At 47.1% G+C, this 18178-nt stretch overlaps 2 protein-coding genes across 3 annotated transcripts in view; both read left to right on the top strand.

Moving 5' to 3' along the window:
• The window catches only part of LOC122703955, a 51406-nt gene extending 38599 nt beyond the window's left edge, over positions 1 to 12807 (top strand). Inside the window, exons 2-3 of the mRNA XM_043918576.1 lie at positions 11397 to 11688; positions 12092 to 12807. Of these exons, the coding sequence (XP_043774511.1) occupies positions 11397 to 11557 (161 nt within the window). The 3' untranslated portion in view covers positions 11558 to 11688; positions 12092 to 12807. The remainder of the gene's footprint in view (positions 1 to 11396; positions 11689 to 12091) is intronic.
• The window catches only part of NPAS2 (neuronal PAS domain protein 2), a 192723-nt gene that overhangs the window by 37494 nt on the left and 137051 nt on the right, over positions 1 to 18178 (top strand). The window lies entirely within an intron of this gene.

Below are 18178 nucleotides of genomic sequence, written 5' to 3'. Positions count from 1 at the left end.
AAACAAAAAACAGAAGCAATGTTGTAACAAGTTCAATAGAGAAAGAAAGGAAGGGAGGAAGAAAGAAGGAAGGAGGGAGGGAAGGAAGGAGGCAGGGTAGGAGCCGCCTTGAGCCGGGAAGATCACACACAAGTTCCTGTTTGGGTCTGAGAACCCGGAGAGCTCTGGACAGCCAGGGGAGGAGGCAACTACTCACAGGAGCCTGGGACTCAGGCAAGAGGGAGAGGCCTGCGCTGGACTGGTGGATCTGAGACTCAGGAATTTTGGCCACATGTCTGAGGGCCTGGTGGGTAGGCTTTGAATCGGGGCTTTCTGGTTGCCTCGGCATCTCCCTCAGGCTTCAATCTGCCTCTTTCTCTCTGCAGCTCTGGGCAAGCGCTTGGCATTTTCATAACATGGTTCAAAGCCCAGCCGTCTGTTTTCTGAACTGGCCTTTGATCCATTTATCAAAAAAGAGGAGTATAAACAGATTTCCTCCCCTGCAGTTACTGGTGACAACCTGACCCCAAGAGACCAGGGAAGGCATGCACAGTAGTCACATTTTGTGTGTTAAGGGTTCTATACTGAACTATAACGTATTAAGGGGGAAAAAAAGAATGTATGTGTGTCTGTGTACACATATGCATACATATAGAAAGGGAAAAAAGTGGAAGCAATGACAGGTTTTATTTTCTTCAGCTCCAAAAATCACTGTGGATGGTGACTGCAGCCACAAAATTAAAAGATGCTTGCTCCTTGGGAGAAAAGCTATGACAAACCAAGACAGTGTATTAAAAAGTAGAGACATCACTTTGCCGATAAAGGTCCATATAGTCAAAGCTATGGTTTTTCGAGTAGTCATGTATGGATGTGAGAGTTGAACTATAAAGAAAGCCGAGTGCCAAAGAATTGATGCTTTCAAATTGTGGTGCTGGAGAAGACGCTTGAGAGTCCCTTGGACTGCAAGGAGATCCAACCAGTCAATCCTAAAAGCAATCAACCCTGAATATTCATTGGATGCTGAAGCTGAAGCTCCAGTACTTCAGCCTCCTGATGCAAAGAGCCAACTCATTGAAAAAGACCCTGATGCTGGGGAAAATTGAAGGCAAAAGGATAAGAGGAAATAAATTTAAAAACTAAAAAGGAGAATGGAGTGGCAGAGGATGAAATGATTAGATACCATCCCTGACTCAATGAACACGAATGTGAGCAAACTTCAGTAGATAGTAGAGGACAGAGGAGCCAGGCATGCTGCCATCCATGGGGTTGCAAAGACTTGGACACGACTTAGTAGCTGAACAACAACAAATATGAATATATGCAGTACCTAAAATGATTGCTGTTGTCAAAAAACACATTTTCTTAAAATTAAGCTTGACAAAGGATTACTGAAAAACAGAATGTAGATAAAGAATCCCTAATAAGAAGACTGTAATCATGACTTTACCACCACCCATCAGAGGGTGAAAGGAAAATATTGGAAGCAGGCTGCCTGCCAACCATGGGAGGCCAGTGTCAGAACTACCACTACATAGATGCTTAATTTGCAAACACATGGTGGTTTTGTCACTCAAGACTTTCTCCTCAGACCACAAGACAGGGAGCTGGCTTTTCATGCACTAAGTTCAGTCATCCCAGCGGAGACAGATGCTGTTTGTTTTGGCATTTTTGCTAATGTTTATGGAGTTATTTTTGCCTCTAAATCAGAAACAGCTTGTTTGACTGATGTTCGTGGGGCTGCTTTTAAGTTTGACTTTTGTCTGAAAAGTGAAATCGAGAACTTGCAGCTCCTCTTAAGTTAAATTTTACTTTAAAAATCAAGGACTGGCATTAACTTCAGCCTAGCAAGCTGACAGCCTGGCTGGAAGGCTATGGCCGTGCTGTGGCCAGACCATCAGTGGTCCATGGAGAATGCGTAGAGGTGGAGGGGGTCCTGGGGATGCAGCCCATGGCTCAGTGATCACCTCTTCTGACATTTCCTTATCGTGACCCTCCTGAATCCTTGGGAGACTAGGAGGGAGGGTTTCCTATCTTGCTCAGATATTTTATATTGTCCACAGACATCCTTTTTTCCCTAGTGGCTCAGTCGGTAACAAATCTGCCTGGATTGCAGGAGACCCAGGTTCAATCCCTGGGTTGGGAGGATCCCCTGGAGGAGGGCATGGAAACCCACTCCAGTATTCTTGCCTGGAGAATTCCCATGGACAGGGGAACCTGGCGGGCTATAGTCCATGGAGTCACAAAGAGTCGAACACAGCTGAGCAACTAATACTTTCTTGCATGTCATTCTTTTTCGGCAAGTCACAGAGTCACTGCTTCTGTGCATGACCCCTGCACTGTGTGCAGGGTCTGGTTTCTAAGTATGTTGGTTTGACTAGAAGATCCGTGGGGAAGGATGGAGGCAGTGTCTCATTTACCCTTCTTGAGAGCCTCCCTTTACGGGAGTCACTGTGTACAGATCCAATTTTGTCCCTGCACCAGCTGAGAAAAGGCTGCTGTCTGGGCCCCACCTGACTGTCTCCTAACGATGCCTGTTAGCAGGTTAGTAACTAGGAACAGCTGCTTGTTGAGTTGTCAGTGAGACGGTATTATCGGGTCATGGTGGGGGGGTGGGTAAGCTGGGCCTTGGGTTGGGGTGACATCCTATCTATTGAGGAAGGACCTATATAACACTCACTTCTCTAGCTGGGACGTTGGCTCATTCACAGCATGTCTGGTTGTCCTGATGCCCCTGAAAGCATACTCTGAAATAGCGCGCACACACACACGCAAAACAAGAGTGGGGAGCAGGAGGGACTCATTTGTAACTCATGGACACTTAGCACGAAGAACAGTCACGTGACTGCTAGTCAGCCACATGGATCTTATTCATGCAGGAAGCAACCGCCGCTGGTTGGTTGGTTGACAGGTTGGTTGGTGGCTTGGTCTGTTGGTTGGTTAGTGGGTTGAATGATGGCTGAGTGGGTTGGTGGGAGGGTTGGTTGATGGCTGGGTGGGTTGGTTGATAGCTGAGTGGGTTGATGGCTGGGTTGGTTGGTGGGTGGGTTGGTTGACGGCTGGGTTGGTGGGTGGGTTCGTAGGTTTGTTGGTGGGTTGGTTTGATGAAAACCCCATGTGTTTACCCACAAGCCCCTTCCCGGGTTACTCATTGTGTCTCAGAGGGAGAGACTCTGGCAGGTAGGAAGAGTTCACATGGCTGTGAGCTCTAATAGCTTTTGCTAATACTGGGGGGGGGGGCGTGGTAACAGCTCACCCTCCTGATTTTGGGGCTGCCCGGGTGGCACAGTTGGTAAAGAACCCACCTCCCAATGCAGGAGACTCAGGAGATGCAGGTTTAATCCCTGGGTTGGGAAGATCCCCAGAGGAGGAAATGGCCACCCACTCCAGTATTCTTGCCTGAAAAATTCCAAGGACATAGGAGCCTGGTGGGTTGCAAAGAGTCAGACACGACTGAAGTAACAGCATGCGTGCAAGTATCTGATCCTTCTAGAATTCCCCACAATCTGCTCTGTAGTGTCATCATTGCTATGCATCTCTCTCATAGACTCTACCCTTCCTGAAGGCACACTCTGGACCTAAAAGCACATCTTAATTTGTCACACTCCCTAATCTAAACCGAACACAACACAGCAGTGAGAAATTGCCTGAAATGAATGAGTGAAAATGTTTCTGCTACATTAAGACTAGTCTTGTTGTGAAAATGCTTTGCTGAGATGTTGTCAAGAAGGGATATGTATTGCACTTGAAATATCAGAAACTAGATGCTTTTAGTGGGAATTTGGTTCTTATATTATTATGACTTAGCATCATATTTCTTTGGAAATTATAAATAATTCAGGGCACATATGGAATCCCTTTTATCTTTTCTGGCTTGTTGATTTGTGGGTAGTTATTATGCCTAATAAAATATGAAAAGAGGAACGAGAACTTATCTGAATGTCAACTCAACATTTTGTGGTTGTTGTCTGAGTAATTATCAAGTTACCTTAAATCCTAGAGCCAGGAGCCCATCAAGATAACATATTAGGGGTATATCTGAGTTGCTCGTAAATTTCCTTGATATTTCCCAAAATATTGTGGTATAGTAAGATTCTCTGCTTCCTAGGAAGATATAAATAAAGCCTCTACAGCATCCAGTGGTGATGAATTGAGAATTATGTTCCCATATGACCAGCCAACAACTCCCTGGAATAAGTAATTCCATGAGGACCCTGCTTTAGAACACAGGTGCAAAGTGTCTGGCTTTAAAATTATGGAGCCATTTCTGAGACAAAAGGAAAATGACGTTGATTGCCGAGCATTTATATTGCTTGTTCATCTGCATAGTCAAAAAAGGTAGCACAGCACGACCTTATGTTGTAAAGATATGGCTATTTCAGGTAACCGTCAGGGCTTGTAACCAGGATTTAGTGAAAATATAGAGCAGCAGTTCTCAGATTTATGGATCTTGGGTTCCCTTTACAGTCTTAAAAGCTAGTGAGCATCCCAGAGTTTTTGTTTATGTGGCTTGTATCCATGGATATTTACCATCTTGGAAATTAAAACTGAGAAGAATTTTAAATAATTTTTAACTCAGTTAAAAATAGCAGTGATAAATGCATTGCATTATAATGTAAGAATAAGGTAACTATGTTTCCCCAAATGATATAATTGAGTAAGAAAAGTGATATTGTTTGAGTTTTTATAAATCTTTTTATTGTCCAACTTACTAGAAGCAGGTATCAGCTGTTAATATCCTTGGAGAGAGTTCATGGCACACTGTTAAGAAAATGATATTGAAAAAGACAATTAATGTCTTTGTATTATTATAAAATAGTTTTGACTCTGTTGTTGTTCAGTAGTCACTAAGTTGTGTCTGAATCTTTGCGACCCCATGGACTGCAGCTCACTAGGCTCCCCTGTCCTTCACTATCTCCTTAGAGTTTGCTCAGGCTAATGATCATTGAGTCAATGATGCCATCCAACCATCTCATCCTTTGTTGCCCCCTTCTTCTCCTGCCCTTCATCTTTCCCAGCATCAGGGTCTTTTCCAATGAGCTCTTTTCCAATGACTCTTCGCATCAGGTGGCCAAAGGATTGGAGCTTCAACTGCAGCATCAGTCCTTCCAGTGAAAATTCAGGGTTGATTTCCTTTAGGATTGACTGTTTTGATCTCCTTACTGTCCAAGGGGCTTTCAAGAGTCTTCTCCAGCACCACAATTCAAAAGCAGCAATTCTTTGGTGCTCAGCCTTCTATATGGTCCAGCTCTCACATCCATACATGACCACTGGAAAAACTGTAGCTTTGACTATAACAACCTTTGTTGGCAAAGTAATGTCTCTGCTTTTTAATATGCTGTCTAGGTTTGTCATGAGAGGGTTTGACTCTGTGGACCCCTTGGAAAGACCATGAGCACCCAAGGTGTCATTGGTCTCCTTTTTGAAAACTGTTAATATAGAGTAACTAGTTGAACCAGGATGGGAGGAACTGTGCTGTGCTGTTTGCCCAAGCTGGTGGGATCTTTTGGATGCTTTCAAACTCCCCTCTGTCCTGCGGACACAATCTGGCTGCCTGGCTGCTTAGGGTGGTGTGAAGGCTCTACTGACCTGCTCTTGTCCTCTGGGCAGCTCACATTATTCACCTGGTTCCCCAACCATGGACCACTGACCTGTTCTACTTTGTATGACATTTCTGCTTGGCTCGGGTAACCTAGTCACACAGATCACCACTGTGACACCAGTTACAATCAGAAGGGGAACTCTCAAACAGATGAACCTTAGTCAAAACCCAAACTCTTGGACCCTGTCTCCGAGAAGAATATAGAAAGGAGGCCATTCCAGGCTCTGGTGGTGTTGACTGACTCTTCAACCAGCGTGCTCAAAGTCATGCTTCTGCTTGACTCAGCCAACCAAGGGCTGTCTGTCCAGGAAGGGCCACTGGCATTTGGGGGAATAAGGAATGTCCCGTTTGGACCAAGACTTTGTTAGTTTTGAAACGCCAGACATGGAGCTGCAGAGGGGGACCTTGAGCTGCCTCCAGCTATAATTGTTGACCTTCCCAAGTGCTTGCCTAGACTCTGGGCCTGATAACTGCTTATTCCTGCTTCTTCGCTGACTTTGACTCCAGCTCCAACCCCCAGCCTTACTCCCCATGTTCCCTCTACACCCCTATCCACATTCACACTCAGTTCTTTACCTTATGAATGGACCATTTCTTTCCTCATTTCCTGCTGTCTAAACATACATTCAGCTGGAAGTGAGCTCTGCCATCAGCTGGGGCTAGAATTTTGGACCTGGAGAGAGCAGCATAACAAAGGAGTTGAGGCCAGAAAGGATGCAAGAGAACAGTTGGTCAGTGCAAAGTATTCTTGCCCATCATCTGCTTTTCTCCTTGGATGCTCCAGTTTGTCAAGAGTAGGCCACTCATGAGTCACTTGTTTACTGTGTGATTTCATTCCCCTCCCTGGGAGAAAAACACTAGGCAAGTAGAGCTGAGTTCATTTTCCCTGTACCCAGCCCACTTTCTGCTTTTCCCAGCAAAGTTTACCGCCATTCCACGTCCCAGATATTTCCATCAAGGAGTCTCTTGGTCCAGCAGTCTCAGAGTTAACTTGGCTCACCGAGATGAACACAGATGCTGTGTGCTCTTTTTGAAAATCACGTCTGAACCTACAGGCAGGATGACTAGGCTACTCATTTGCCAAATAGAACATACACCGCAAAATGTTCAGGATTATCACAGCGCCCCCAGGAAAGACGAGAGGACAGCTGGCGGTAGGATATCATTTCTGTTCATGTCTGTCCCCCGTCGTTTGGGCTTCTCAGGGGGCTCAGTGTAAAAGAATCTGACTGCCAGTGCAGGAGCCGAAGGAGGCTTGGGTTCGACCCTTGGGTTGGGAAGATCCCCTGGAGAAGGAAATGGCAAGCCACTCCAGTATTCTTGCCTGGGAAATCCCATGGACAGAGGAGGCTGGTGGGCTACAGTCCATGGGGTCGCAAAAGAGCCAGACCCAACCGAGCAACTAAGCACAAACATCCCATCATTCAAACATATTAACAGAGTGCCATGATGTGCCAGACATTTATACATTGGTAAACAAGACACAGATTCTTGCTCCCAAGCTATCTAAGTTCTAGAGAGTAATAAGTCATCATCCATCCAGAATTCTGGATGAAATACATCTTTCCTGTAGGTTCTCCATCATCATTTTGGTTGTTGTAGCTTTGGTGCTGTTTCTTGTTTGCTTTGAGGGAGCTGAGTATGAGTGACGAGAACAGTGCTTGTTCTCTTGGTAACATCAGGTTTACAGATTTAGTCATTTTTTAACTAGTGTGGTATCTAGTCACCCTACAATGAGTTATATCTGAAATGGTTGCTCCAAATCTTCTGTTGAAAGTGAAAGTGTTAGTCATTCAGTCATTTCCAAGTCTTTGCCACCCCATGGACTGTAGCCCGCAAGGCTCCTCTCTCCAGGCAAGAACACTGACTGGCGTGTACAGCCATTCCCTTCTCCGGGGGATCTTCCCGACCCAGGGATCGAACCTGGGTCTCCTGCATTGCAGGCAGATTCTTTATCGTCTGAGCTACCAGGGAGGCCCAAAATCTTCTGTTGGGAGCACTGAAATGCTCCTATATCTGAAATCATTTTGATATGAAACATCTGACTTTGCTGGTTACTGTTTCTACAAGTGGCCTTTTTCCTTGCACATTTTGTGAGTTTCGACTGGGTTTATACTCCTCAGAGCTTGATCTGTGAAATGTTTTTGAAGCTTGAGTTAAAGTTACTTTCCTCTGAAGAGGATCCGTGTTTGTTGTGTTCAGCACGTGAGTCCTGTCAACCCCAAACTACTTGAAATTCTCTCTTGGGGGTTTTCAAACCACACAGGGCCTGAAATCTGTTTGAACGCCGTCTCCTGGTTATGACTGTTCGGGGGAGATTGTTTTTCTCCTTGGCTCTGAAAAAGGAAGCCTTCTTGTCCATACTGTGTAATCCCTCTTGTTCCCATCCACGCTGATTAGAGCCCTCCTTTGAGATCAAGCGTCACGGAAGGGTCTCCTAGTGGGTCTCAACATGGACAGGGTGTGCCGCTTTCCTTCTGTCTCGACCTGCACAGCATCATATCAACGCTCCAGATCGCCGGGGTTCGCCTCCTGGGACAACCTAGCTTCAGCCTCATTTACTCCCAGGACCCCTGCCTCCACTGTGTGTTTGGTCTGCACAGACTCCTGTTGTCTAATCGGTTCAGTGATAATTCTGGTATTTTCTTTAATCCTTCTTTTATCCTTCATTTTAGTTGACTTTAGCAGAGGGTGGTCCAAGATGTCTGGGCGTAGAACTGTATACAGGTAATCAGCATTCTGTGAAGGCCGAGGGTCGCCATCTGGTCAGTCACAGATGCCACGTCCACCGTCCAGCTGCTGGCCCAAGGGTGATGTGGACAGGCCCCATCGTCTTCCACCTTGCCTCACCCAGGCTGGAGACATGGTCTCTGCTTCACCGGGGAAACTGGGAATTCTTATGCAGCAATCACAGTCTTCAAAGATAAAAATAAAGTAAGACATCAGTTTTCTGCAAGTTTTCTCACAGTCCTGTGGTGTGGTCAAGGCACAGAATGCCCAGAACCACAGGCTGGCTCCTAACCTAGAATTTTAGTTGCTCTAATACCAGGTTCCAGGCCGTGGCCCCAGGGAGGGGGCGTGGTGGTACAGAGTGGATGGGCCCTTGTGACTGTGTGGGGAGCCTTCTGCTGGATAATTTGTCTATTAAAATTGTAGCTATTGAAAATGAGTATGGAATCCTAGACATGTTGGCAGGTTGAAAAGAATTATTTTCATCATTTGTAGAATCAGAAACTTAAGCATATGTGCCAGGTACATGGAATATTTTTAAATTTTATTTATTTCAATTGGAGGATAATTGCAATATTGTGATGGTTTTTGCAATCCATCAACATGAATCGGCCATAGAAATACATGTGTCCTCTCCACCTGAACACCCCCGTCCCCACCGTCTTCCTCCACATTGTCACAGAGCAGTGGCTTTGGTGCCCTCTGTCATACATCAAACCCTCACTGGCTCTCTTTTTCATATGTGATAATGTATATGTTTCAATGCTCTTCTCTCAAGTCATCCCACCCTCTCCTTCTCCCTCTGGATCCAAAAGTTCCTTCTTTATGTCTGCCTGCATGGGAATATTATGCAGCCACGAAAAGGAGGGAAATTCTGACACATGCTGCAGCACAGATGAACCATGAAGGCATTGGGCTGAGTGAGAGAAGCCAGACGCAGCAGGACAGTATTGCACAATCCCACCTCTGTGAGGTTCCTGTCTGTCAGATTCACCAAGACGGAAGATACAGTGGTGGCTGCCCGTGGCTGGTGGGGGGAGGGGTGGAGAGTTACTGTTTAATGGCCACAGAGTTTCAGCTCTGGGTGCTGAAAACATCCTGGAGATGGTTGATGATAGTGATGGTTGGTAATAGTGATGCAACTGCGTGAATGTGTTTAATGCCACTGAAGTACGCACTCGAAGGTTAAGATGGTAAATTTTATGTTATGTATGTGTGTGTGCGTCCTCAGTCACTTCAGTGGTATCTGACCTGATTCTTTGCGACCCTGTGGACTGTAGCCTACCAGGCTCCTTTGTCCATGGGGATTCTGCAGGCAAGAATGCTGGAGTGGGCTGCCATGCCCTCCTCCAGGGGGTCTTCTCGACCCAGGGATGGAACCCACATCTCCTGTGCCTCCTACACTGCAGGCGGATTCTTCACCTGCTGAGCCACCAGGGAAGTCCCATGTTATGTACATTTTACCACATTTGGAAAGAAAGCTTGAGGTCACACACCCTTGACATTGTGGGGATCATGCAAGTGTGGTTACCAAACCTCATTACGCGGGTTCTCAGAATGGTGACCAGGGCTAGCCCCTTTCTCGAGGCTGGACAGACTCAGGCCTGTGTGACCCCTGGAAGTGTCTACACTTGTTGAGACTTGGAAGTGTGGGCAGGGCTGTGTTCTGCTGGCTTTGTAGACCGGGGATCACTTACTTTGGCATTTTTAACAAAGATTTAAAGCTTAGGGAATTTGCCAGTTGGCCTGGTCTTACGGCCCCAGTGAAGCAGCATGTACTTTTTTTTTTACTTAAATACAGAACAATAGCAGACGGCACAAAAGCTCTCCCAGGGCTGTTTTTCCCTTGAAGTAACACAAAGGAAGACGGATGCAGGAAAAAACACCCACATGGAATCAAATACCGCAGAAAACACATTTCACACCACATGATGTTACCACAGAAGGAAATGGAGACGGGTTAAAACCATGTGAAGTGCAGAAGGTTCAGGAGTGAGGGCACTCGAGCTATTTTTAGCATCGATGATGCTATAAATCCTGTTTTCCAGTGACACTCTGATGAATCGAATTATTTGCCTTTCTCTGCATTTGCTACACTAATTGTTGTGTGTGATGGAATCAGAGTGGGCCTGGCTGAGGGATGCTGACCCCAGGGGGAGAGGCCTCTTTTGGGGTCAGCTGGGTTTCGCGGGTCCACTGACATCATCTGGGTATCTGGTCCTTGGAGTGCCATACCGGACCCACAGGTGCACTTTTTAGCATTTCACCAGGGCATTTGGGACAATGGAAGTTTTTGAACCAAAAGATCCCCTGGAGGAGGGAATGGCAACCCACTCCAGTATTCTTGCCTGGAGAATCCCATGGACAGAGGAGCCTGGAGGGCTACAGTCATGGGCTTGCAAAGAGTCAGACATGACTGACAGGACTGAGCATGCACGCACATGGTTGGTACCATTTTTGCCAGACCAGAATGTGCTGCCTGGAGAAGTGTGTGGTCCAGGCTGGCCACTAGGGGTGCCTCCGCTGCTCTGGATGTTTGGTCAGTGGGGGTCTCTGCTTCCCTCCCTTCTGCTGAGTCCTCGGGCATGTGGAATCAGGTATTGGCCTGGCCTCTTCCTTCTGAACCTGGCTCCCTGACAAGGCTCAGAATCTCTCAGGGACCCGGGACTCTGTATTTTAGTGGCTCTCCAGCTAGTTCCACTGCCAAGGGAGATCTGGGAATCACAGCTTTCATCAGTTCTTCTCCATCAGTGGTAATGAATAAAGAGCTTCAATGGGAAGCCGATGGGCGGTGGGTGGGGTGGAGTGGTTGGGAGTGGAGGGTGGTTACGGGGGCGGGGGCGGCCCGTGTGCTTCTGGCGCAGCTCAGGTCTCAGCCCTGACATCCGTCTCCTTGGCCGCCTCACCTGCCTGGAAGTGTGTTAGTCGCATCAGTCATGTCCAACTCTTGGTGACACCATGGGCTCTATCCTGCCAGTCTCCTCTGTCCATGGGATTCTCCAGGCAAGAATAGTGGAGTGGGTTGCCATTTCCTTCTCCAGGAGATCGTCCAGACCCAGGGCTCAAACCCGAGTCTCCTACATTGCAGGCAGATTCTTTACCATCTGGAACACACGGCCAAACAGATCCCAGGGCCACCTGCTGAGCTCCTCGGGCAGGCAGAGATCTCGGCATCGGAGGAGGCAGTCACCTGCTCAGGGAACAAGTGCTGTGAAGGTGGGCAGGGGGCCCAGGGACCAGAGAAGCTGATGGCAGAATAAAGAGGCTTGGAGTTCCAGGGACACTTGACTTTGTACTCAGTCACCAGCCAGGAGCTGCTCCCAGAATATCCCTTGTCATGATCATCTTGATGACCCTGGGCCGCCAGGCAGAGGTCACAGGTATGTTCACTTCATTCCTCGGAGGCCCACAGGAAGGTGTGCGATCACTGTGGGAATTGCTCCATACAAAAGGGATAAAACGAGAGAACTTTCTGTGCCAGTTTGGCTCTGAGGGTTGTTCTCCTACACAGCTGAGCTTCACAAGGGCTGGCCCACAAAAACCCATCAGCCTCCCTGGCCCTGGGGAGGCCCTGCAGCCCCGAGCCTTCCCAGCTTCTCATTCGAGAACAGCTGCAGCCACCATCTCACTATTTTGCACAGAGCCATGTCTCCTGACGCTTCTACACCCTGTGACCATAGCTCCAGCCTTCAGTGGTGACTATGTCATGAGCCTTGGCTCAGCATCTTCCTAACATGTCTTAGGAAGTGCCTTCAATTTACTTAAATTCAACTTTATCTTCAGTAGGTGGACCCTCCTGATTTTGCTCCATGAACCACCATGGAAGAACCTTAGGACAATACCAGAGACCAAGGAAAACGGATTTATTAAATGTGGCTGAAAGCCAGAGAAATGTGAAAACTCTTACAGCCAGGGGACTTCAGAATTTGTCAGTTAACCGGTGGTACAGCTAAGCCCAGAAACACTGTGTGTTAAGGGCCCTCTGGACTCCTACACAGATTGCAAAATGTGATGACTCTTCAGAGTTACCTGGCGTCCATGGAAGGTTCTCTGGCAGCAGCTGAGATGGGCAGCCCCAGAGGACCGTCCTCAGGAAGCAGTTGAGTGCAAATGGCTGTGCAGGGGTCAGTGGCCACTGGACTCCAGATGCCAAGGAAGGCTGAGCAGGAGGAAGAGAGAACTAGAGGACTGTCCCCGGAGCTCAGCTAGGAGATGGGAGCAAGAGAGGCAGTTTTCCTAATATTTATGCCTGCTCAAGTGTTCTGCAGGCTGAGAGGAGGTGGGGTCACCTATGACAAAATGGGCATGATTTGAAAACAGCTGAGAACCCAGAAAACTAGTAGCTCATCTTTCCAACTCTGGGTAAAAACAAGAGATAGATCCACAGCCACCAGCTACTGAAAAAAAAAAAAAAAAAAAGCTACCTGTAAAACTGTAAAAAGAAGAAAGGAACAGATTTGGCTGCTGCTTTTCTTCTTTAACGATCACATGGCTTTAAACATCATCTGAAATGTGCGTTAGGCTCCTTCAGTGATCCACCAACAGTGTCAAGGTAACTGCCTTGCTTTGTTTGCGAGAAATCTCTGCTAATGTTGTTGGTGTTGGTTTTTGCTGATCCTCGTTGATACCCATCTGTAAGTGTTTACTTGTTTGAAATTTTTCTGAGTTCAAATGCTGTAACCTGGGTTTTAAATGCTCGCCACTGACTTTTTTTTTTTTTAAGGAAGGGATTGTGAATTATTTAGAGGAAAAATGCCCTCTAAATCTTTTTGTGGAAGTCAATAGACAATATCTCTGGGGCACATATGGGTAGAGAGGAATAATTTGCTTCTTTGATGATATTGAAATGTTCTCAATGTTGTGGATCATGTTTAAAGAAAGTTAAGTGAATTTCAGCTCAATTTAAAACATAATAGTCTGATCTGAGTGCTGCCATTCTGTGTAGCTCTTGAACACATAGAATTAATGAGTAGAAGGCCCGGGGCTTGGGGGGACGGGTATTTTGGCTTAACAGGAAGAATTTTCTAGTAAGTTCAACTAACAGGATCTAGCAGAGGCTGCCAGAGAGCGTAGTGCGTCCTGTTTCCATGGAGACGGACGGCACTGGCTGGGATGCTGTGGGTGGCATTCAGTTTGCAGAGCAGGGGTTCTCCCCTAGCAGTGGTTCTGGGCGCATCGGGATCACCCCTTGAGGGGAGGGGGTGGTAGAGTCAGGCAGGGCCCACCCCCAGAGGGCAGTTAATGTTAATATCATTGGTCTGAGGCACAGCCTGGGGTTCCAGACCAAGGAGCCCCAGTGTCCACCTGCTTTTGGTGGAAGTGGGTGACACTTAGCATCCCTCCTACCACTCATGCCCAGCAGTCTTGATACACCTACAGCTTCATACCATGGGGCGCTGCTTAGGAATATAGAACCTCAGCCCTACCCAGACCTACCTGCTCAGAATTGCAGTTTAACAAGATTTCAGGTGATATGGGTGTCCATGGGCACCTGAGAAGCACTGCCATAGACCTTGATTTATAAAGCATTTTGGACTGCTTTTTCTTGTTTTTTATTTATTTTAATTAATTTATTTTTTGAGCCAAGCTGTGGGTCATGTGAGATCTTGGTTCCCTGACCAGAGATTGAAAATGTGCCCCCTGCAGTGGAAGCTCAGAGTCTTAACCACTGAACCACCAGGGAAGTCCCTGCTTTTTCTCATTTTATCTTGTGAAGGTGGCGTTCGTGGTAAAGAACCTGCCTGCCAATGCAGGACATATGAGACGTGGGTTCAACCCCCTGGTGGAGGGCAAGGCAATCCACTTCAGAATTCTTGCCTGAAGAATCCTTTGTGACCCCATGAACTGTAGCCCACCAGGCTCCTCTGTCCGTGGGATTTCCCAGGTAAGAATATTGGAGTATTCTAGGGTTAGGAGAGGGTTGCCATTTCCTCCTCCAGGGGATCTTCGGAACTCAGGGATCAAACCCACTCCTCCTGCTTGGCAGACAGATTACTTTCCGCTGAGCCCCCAGGGAAGCCCCTTGCTATTTTACCTCTTTAATATTATTAATACATTTCAGACAGATGGGTTAATTTTGTTCAATCCTAGTCCAGACCAAGACCCCCTGGGTCCAGATATAGTCCTCAGTGTCAGGGTTGATGCCAGACCACCGGCACACTCGGTCACAGGTGGCGCAGATGGGATCCCAGGGTCAGACTGGGCTCACGGCCTAGTCCTCGCCGCTGACAGACCAGACGGCAGGTCTCTGACCTACGTCTGACTCAGCGGCAGAGAGCTGCAGACCTGAACTTCAGGCACCCCCTGTTCCAGAGTCTCAAGGATTTCCGTGCACAGTTAAGAGCAGAGCAGACTAGCATGAATTGCCCTGATGGCCATCGTGGACAGAGAACGCTGTCATAGCCAGGCCTCCCCATCCTATCTCCTTGTCACCTGTCTGGGCACCTGGGCAGATAATTCACACGCAGAAGAACACTTGGGCAAAATTACTCTCCTCAAGTAATCAGAAGACCACATTTTTTTCCTACTTTAAACTTTTTATTTTTCTATCGGGGTCTAACTGATTAACAATAGTGTGATAGTTTCAGGTAAACGGTGAAGGGACCCAGCCATACATACACATGTATCCATTCTCCCGCAAACTCCCCTCCCATCCTGGCTGCCACGTAACATTGACTAGAGTTCCATGTGCTCTACAGGATCACCTTGTGAAGACCACATTTTTCAAAGTTGAAGTGTAGTTGACTTTAAATGCTGATCACTTCAGTTTGTTGTTGTTTGGTCCCTAAGTCATGTCTGACTCTTTGTGACCCCATGGGCTGTAGCACGCCAGGCTTCCCTGTCCTTCACCATATCCCAGAGTTTGCTCAAACTCCCGTCCATTGAGTCAGTGATGTCATCCAACCATTTCATCCTCTGTCACCCCTTTCTTCTCCTGCCTTCATTCTTTCCCAGCATCAGGGTCTTTTCCAGTGAGTTGGCATCAGGTGGCCAAAGTATTGGAGCTTCAGCTTCAGCATCAGTCCTTCCAATGAATATTCAGGGTTGATTTCCCTTAGGATTGACTGGTTTGATCTCCTTGTAGTCCACAGTTTTGTTTATACACACACACACACACACACACTTTTTTATATTCTTTTCCTTTATGGTTTATCACAGAGTATTGAATAGAGTTCCCTGTGCTGTACAGTACAACCTTGTTTATCCATTTGATATATAATAGTTTGCATCTGCTCATCTTGAGCCCCCCATCTGTCCCTCCCCTACCCCCACTGCCCGCTTGGCAACCACAGGTCTCTTCTGTGTCTGTGACTCTGTTTCTGTTTCATAGATAAGTTTGTTTGTGTCATATTTCAGATTACACATAGAAGTGACTATCTTATTTGTCTTTGGCTTGCTTAGTGTGATCTCTGGGGCCATTTATGTTGCTGCATATAGCATTATTTCACTCTCTTTATGGCTGAATAATATTCCACTTTGTGTGTGTGTGTAGGGGGTGGAGGGCCAGCCAAAAAGTTCATTCAAGAAAACCCAAATCATCTGAATATACCATATCTCCTTTATTCATCTCTCCGTGGATATTTAGCTTGTTTCCATGGAGAAGACCACATTGTATACAGTATTTTATTACAAAGTTATTTCTTATTCCGCCAAAGGAAGAAACCACAGTTGGAAAGAAAAGCAGGAGATTGCCTGAGGTCATCCAGCCTGTCAGTGATGGAGCCGACCCCAGAGTCCACAGAACCCTCTTGGTTCCACGTCCCCACTGATTGAGGCACCCCCCCCCCCCACAGATCAGTCTTCCTGTGTGGCCCTGGAGGGTGGCACGCAGCCCTCATCATTTTGTGGTTTGTGGGAGGCGGAGGGTCAGCCGCTGGTTCCATGGGAACACCCCCCCAACTCCAGACTCCTCTCTGCTCATCCTCCCCCAACCCAGGTCCCCGTAAAACAGGCAGGCCCTTGAGAGATCTTGACCCTGGTTCTGAATTCCAAACCAACTCTGGCTACATGCTTGCTTTTGAGTAGAGAGAAGTCGCTCAGTCGTGTCTGACTCTTTGTGACCCCCAAGACTGTAGCCCATCAGGGTCCTCCGTCCGTGGGATTTTCTAGGCAAGAGTACTGGAGTGGGTTGCCATTTCCTTCTCCAGGGGATGTTCCTGACCCAGTGGTTGAACCCAGGTCTCCTGCATTGCAAGCAGACACTTTACCATCTGAGCCACCAAGGAAGCTTTTCAGTAAGACCATGATATTTTTCAGGCTTCCTTGGTGGCTCAATGGTAAAGAATACACCTTCCAATGCAGGAGACTCAAGAGACATGAGTTCGATCCCTGAGTCGGGAAGATCCCCTGGAGTAGGAAATGGAAACCTGCTCCAATATTCTTGCCTGGAGAATGCCATGGACAGAGGAGCCCGGCAGGCTACAGTCCATGTGTTACCAAAAGGTGTGTGGGGGTCAGCTGCTCGCTGCCCAAAAGCCAATTAACAGGCCAGATTGATGGAAAGGAAATTTGCTTTATTTTCAGATGCTGACAACTGGAGGGGAGGGGTGGCAGACGTCTGTCCAAAGGCCAACTTTCCCCCACCGCTGGCAACCAGTTTGGGCAAGAGGTTTTATAGACAGAGGTGGGGCCGGGGGAACTACATGCGGAAACAGCGCAGTCAGCTCTGAGAGTCATCTCCAAATTGGTCATCGGTGGTTTGACCAGTGCCATCTTGGCTGTTTTAAGTACAGTTAATCTTCAGTTCCAGGGCCCATTTGTTCCCATTTCTTTGAGGTCATTTCTCTGAATTGTGGCAGCTTGTGTCATGGGTACAGTCTGGTCAGCATGTAGTAACTTCTCCACCTGGGGTTTTAGTCTCTGTAAGACAGCTCACAGGACGTGGCTGAGAATATTATCTATAGCCTTGAGAAGGAACTGAAGCCCTTGAGAAGTCAAGGAACTCCTTGACTATGCTTAATGACTGCATTGTGATTATTTGGTCTCCTTTTACTGTTTTTCTTTGTATGTTCACATTTCTCTGATTAAACCTATAATTCGACTGAAGTTTTCCATGGACGAAAGGCAGGCTGAGAACATGGGGGTGGGGGCATGGTGGATTCCACCCTAGGTGGATTCCCTAGGGTCTTGCTCCATTTCACACGGGGTTGCAAAGAGTCGGACCCAACTGAGCACGCGTGCACACATACACAATATTTTTCAGTATTTTAAAGTTTCCATGTGTCTCTTCTTCCGGGATTCAGTTCCTTCCTCTAAATCCTTGTCACGCTCTCGCCTTCTCCCTGTGGACGTATGAGGGCACTTAGGAGCTTATCGGAAAGCAAACAGTACCTCAGGAAGACAGAACATTCCTTCATTGCCTTGGTTGCATCTGTTTTTCTGCAGCCAAGATAAAGAGACGACAGAAAGAGGAAAGCAGGTGCTCTGTACAGCTCATCAGAATCCTACCTCTGATATGGACGTGTTCTTCCTGCCCCTGGGATTCTTGGCCTCACAGCGCTATAAATCCTACAGTGGTGCCGCCTTATCGTGTTGCCATGCAACGCTTGTGAGCACGTGGGTGCACGCACACACATACACAAAACCACACATTGTTAAAGTCATGGCTGAGAAAGGCTTTGTTGTTGTTAATTTAATTTTTCATGACCTCAAAACGTTAGCATGTGCAGGGCTAGGAACAGACTACTCAGTGTGAGCTGGCCTGTCATTCTGACATAGACGTGAACTTGACTTCTACTCTGGAACATGGCAGAGTAAACAGTTGATATCACATGAAGGAAGAAAAAATTTTGAATTTGAGTTTTTCAGTGAGTATGGGTAAAAAAGAGATAATATTTCTAGAAGAAACAGTTCATAAAGATTTTTTTTAAT

Source organism: Cervus elaphus, chromosome 11 (assembly GCF_910594005.1).
Source record: "Cervus elaphus chromosome 11, mCerEla1.1, whole genome shotgun sequence".
NCBI classification, from domain to species: Eukaryota; Metazoa; Chordata; class Mammalia; order Artiodactyla; family Cervidae; genus Cervus; species Cervus elaphus.
The sequence above is the reverse complement of the archived record's forward strand: the minus strand, read 5'-3'. Positions and strand labels throughout refer to the sequence as shown.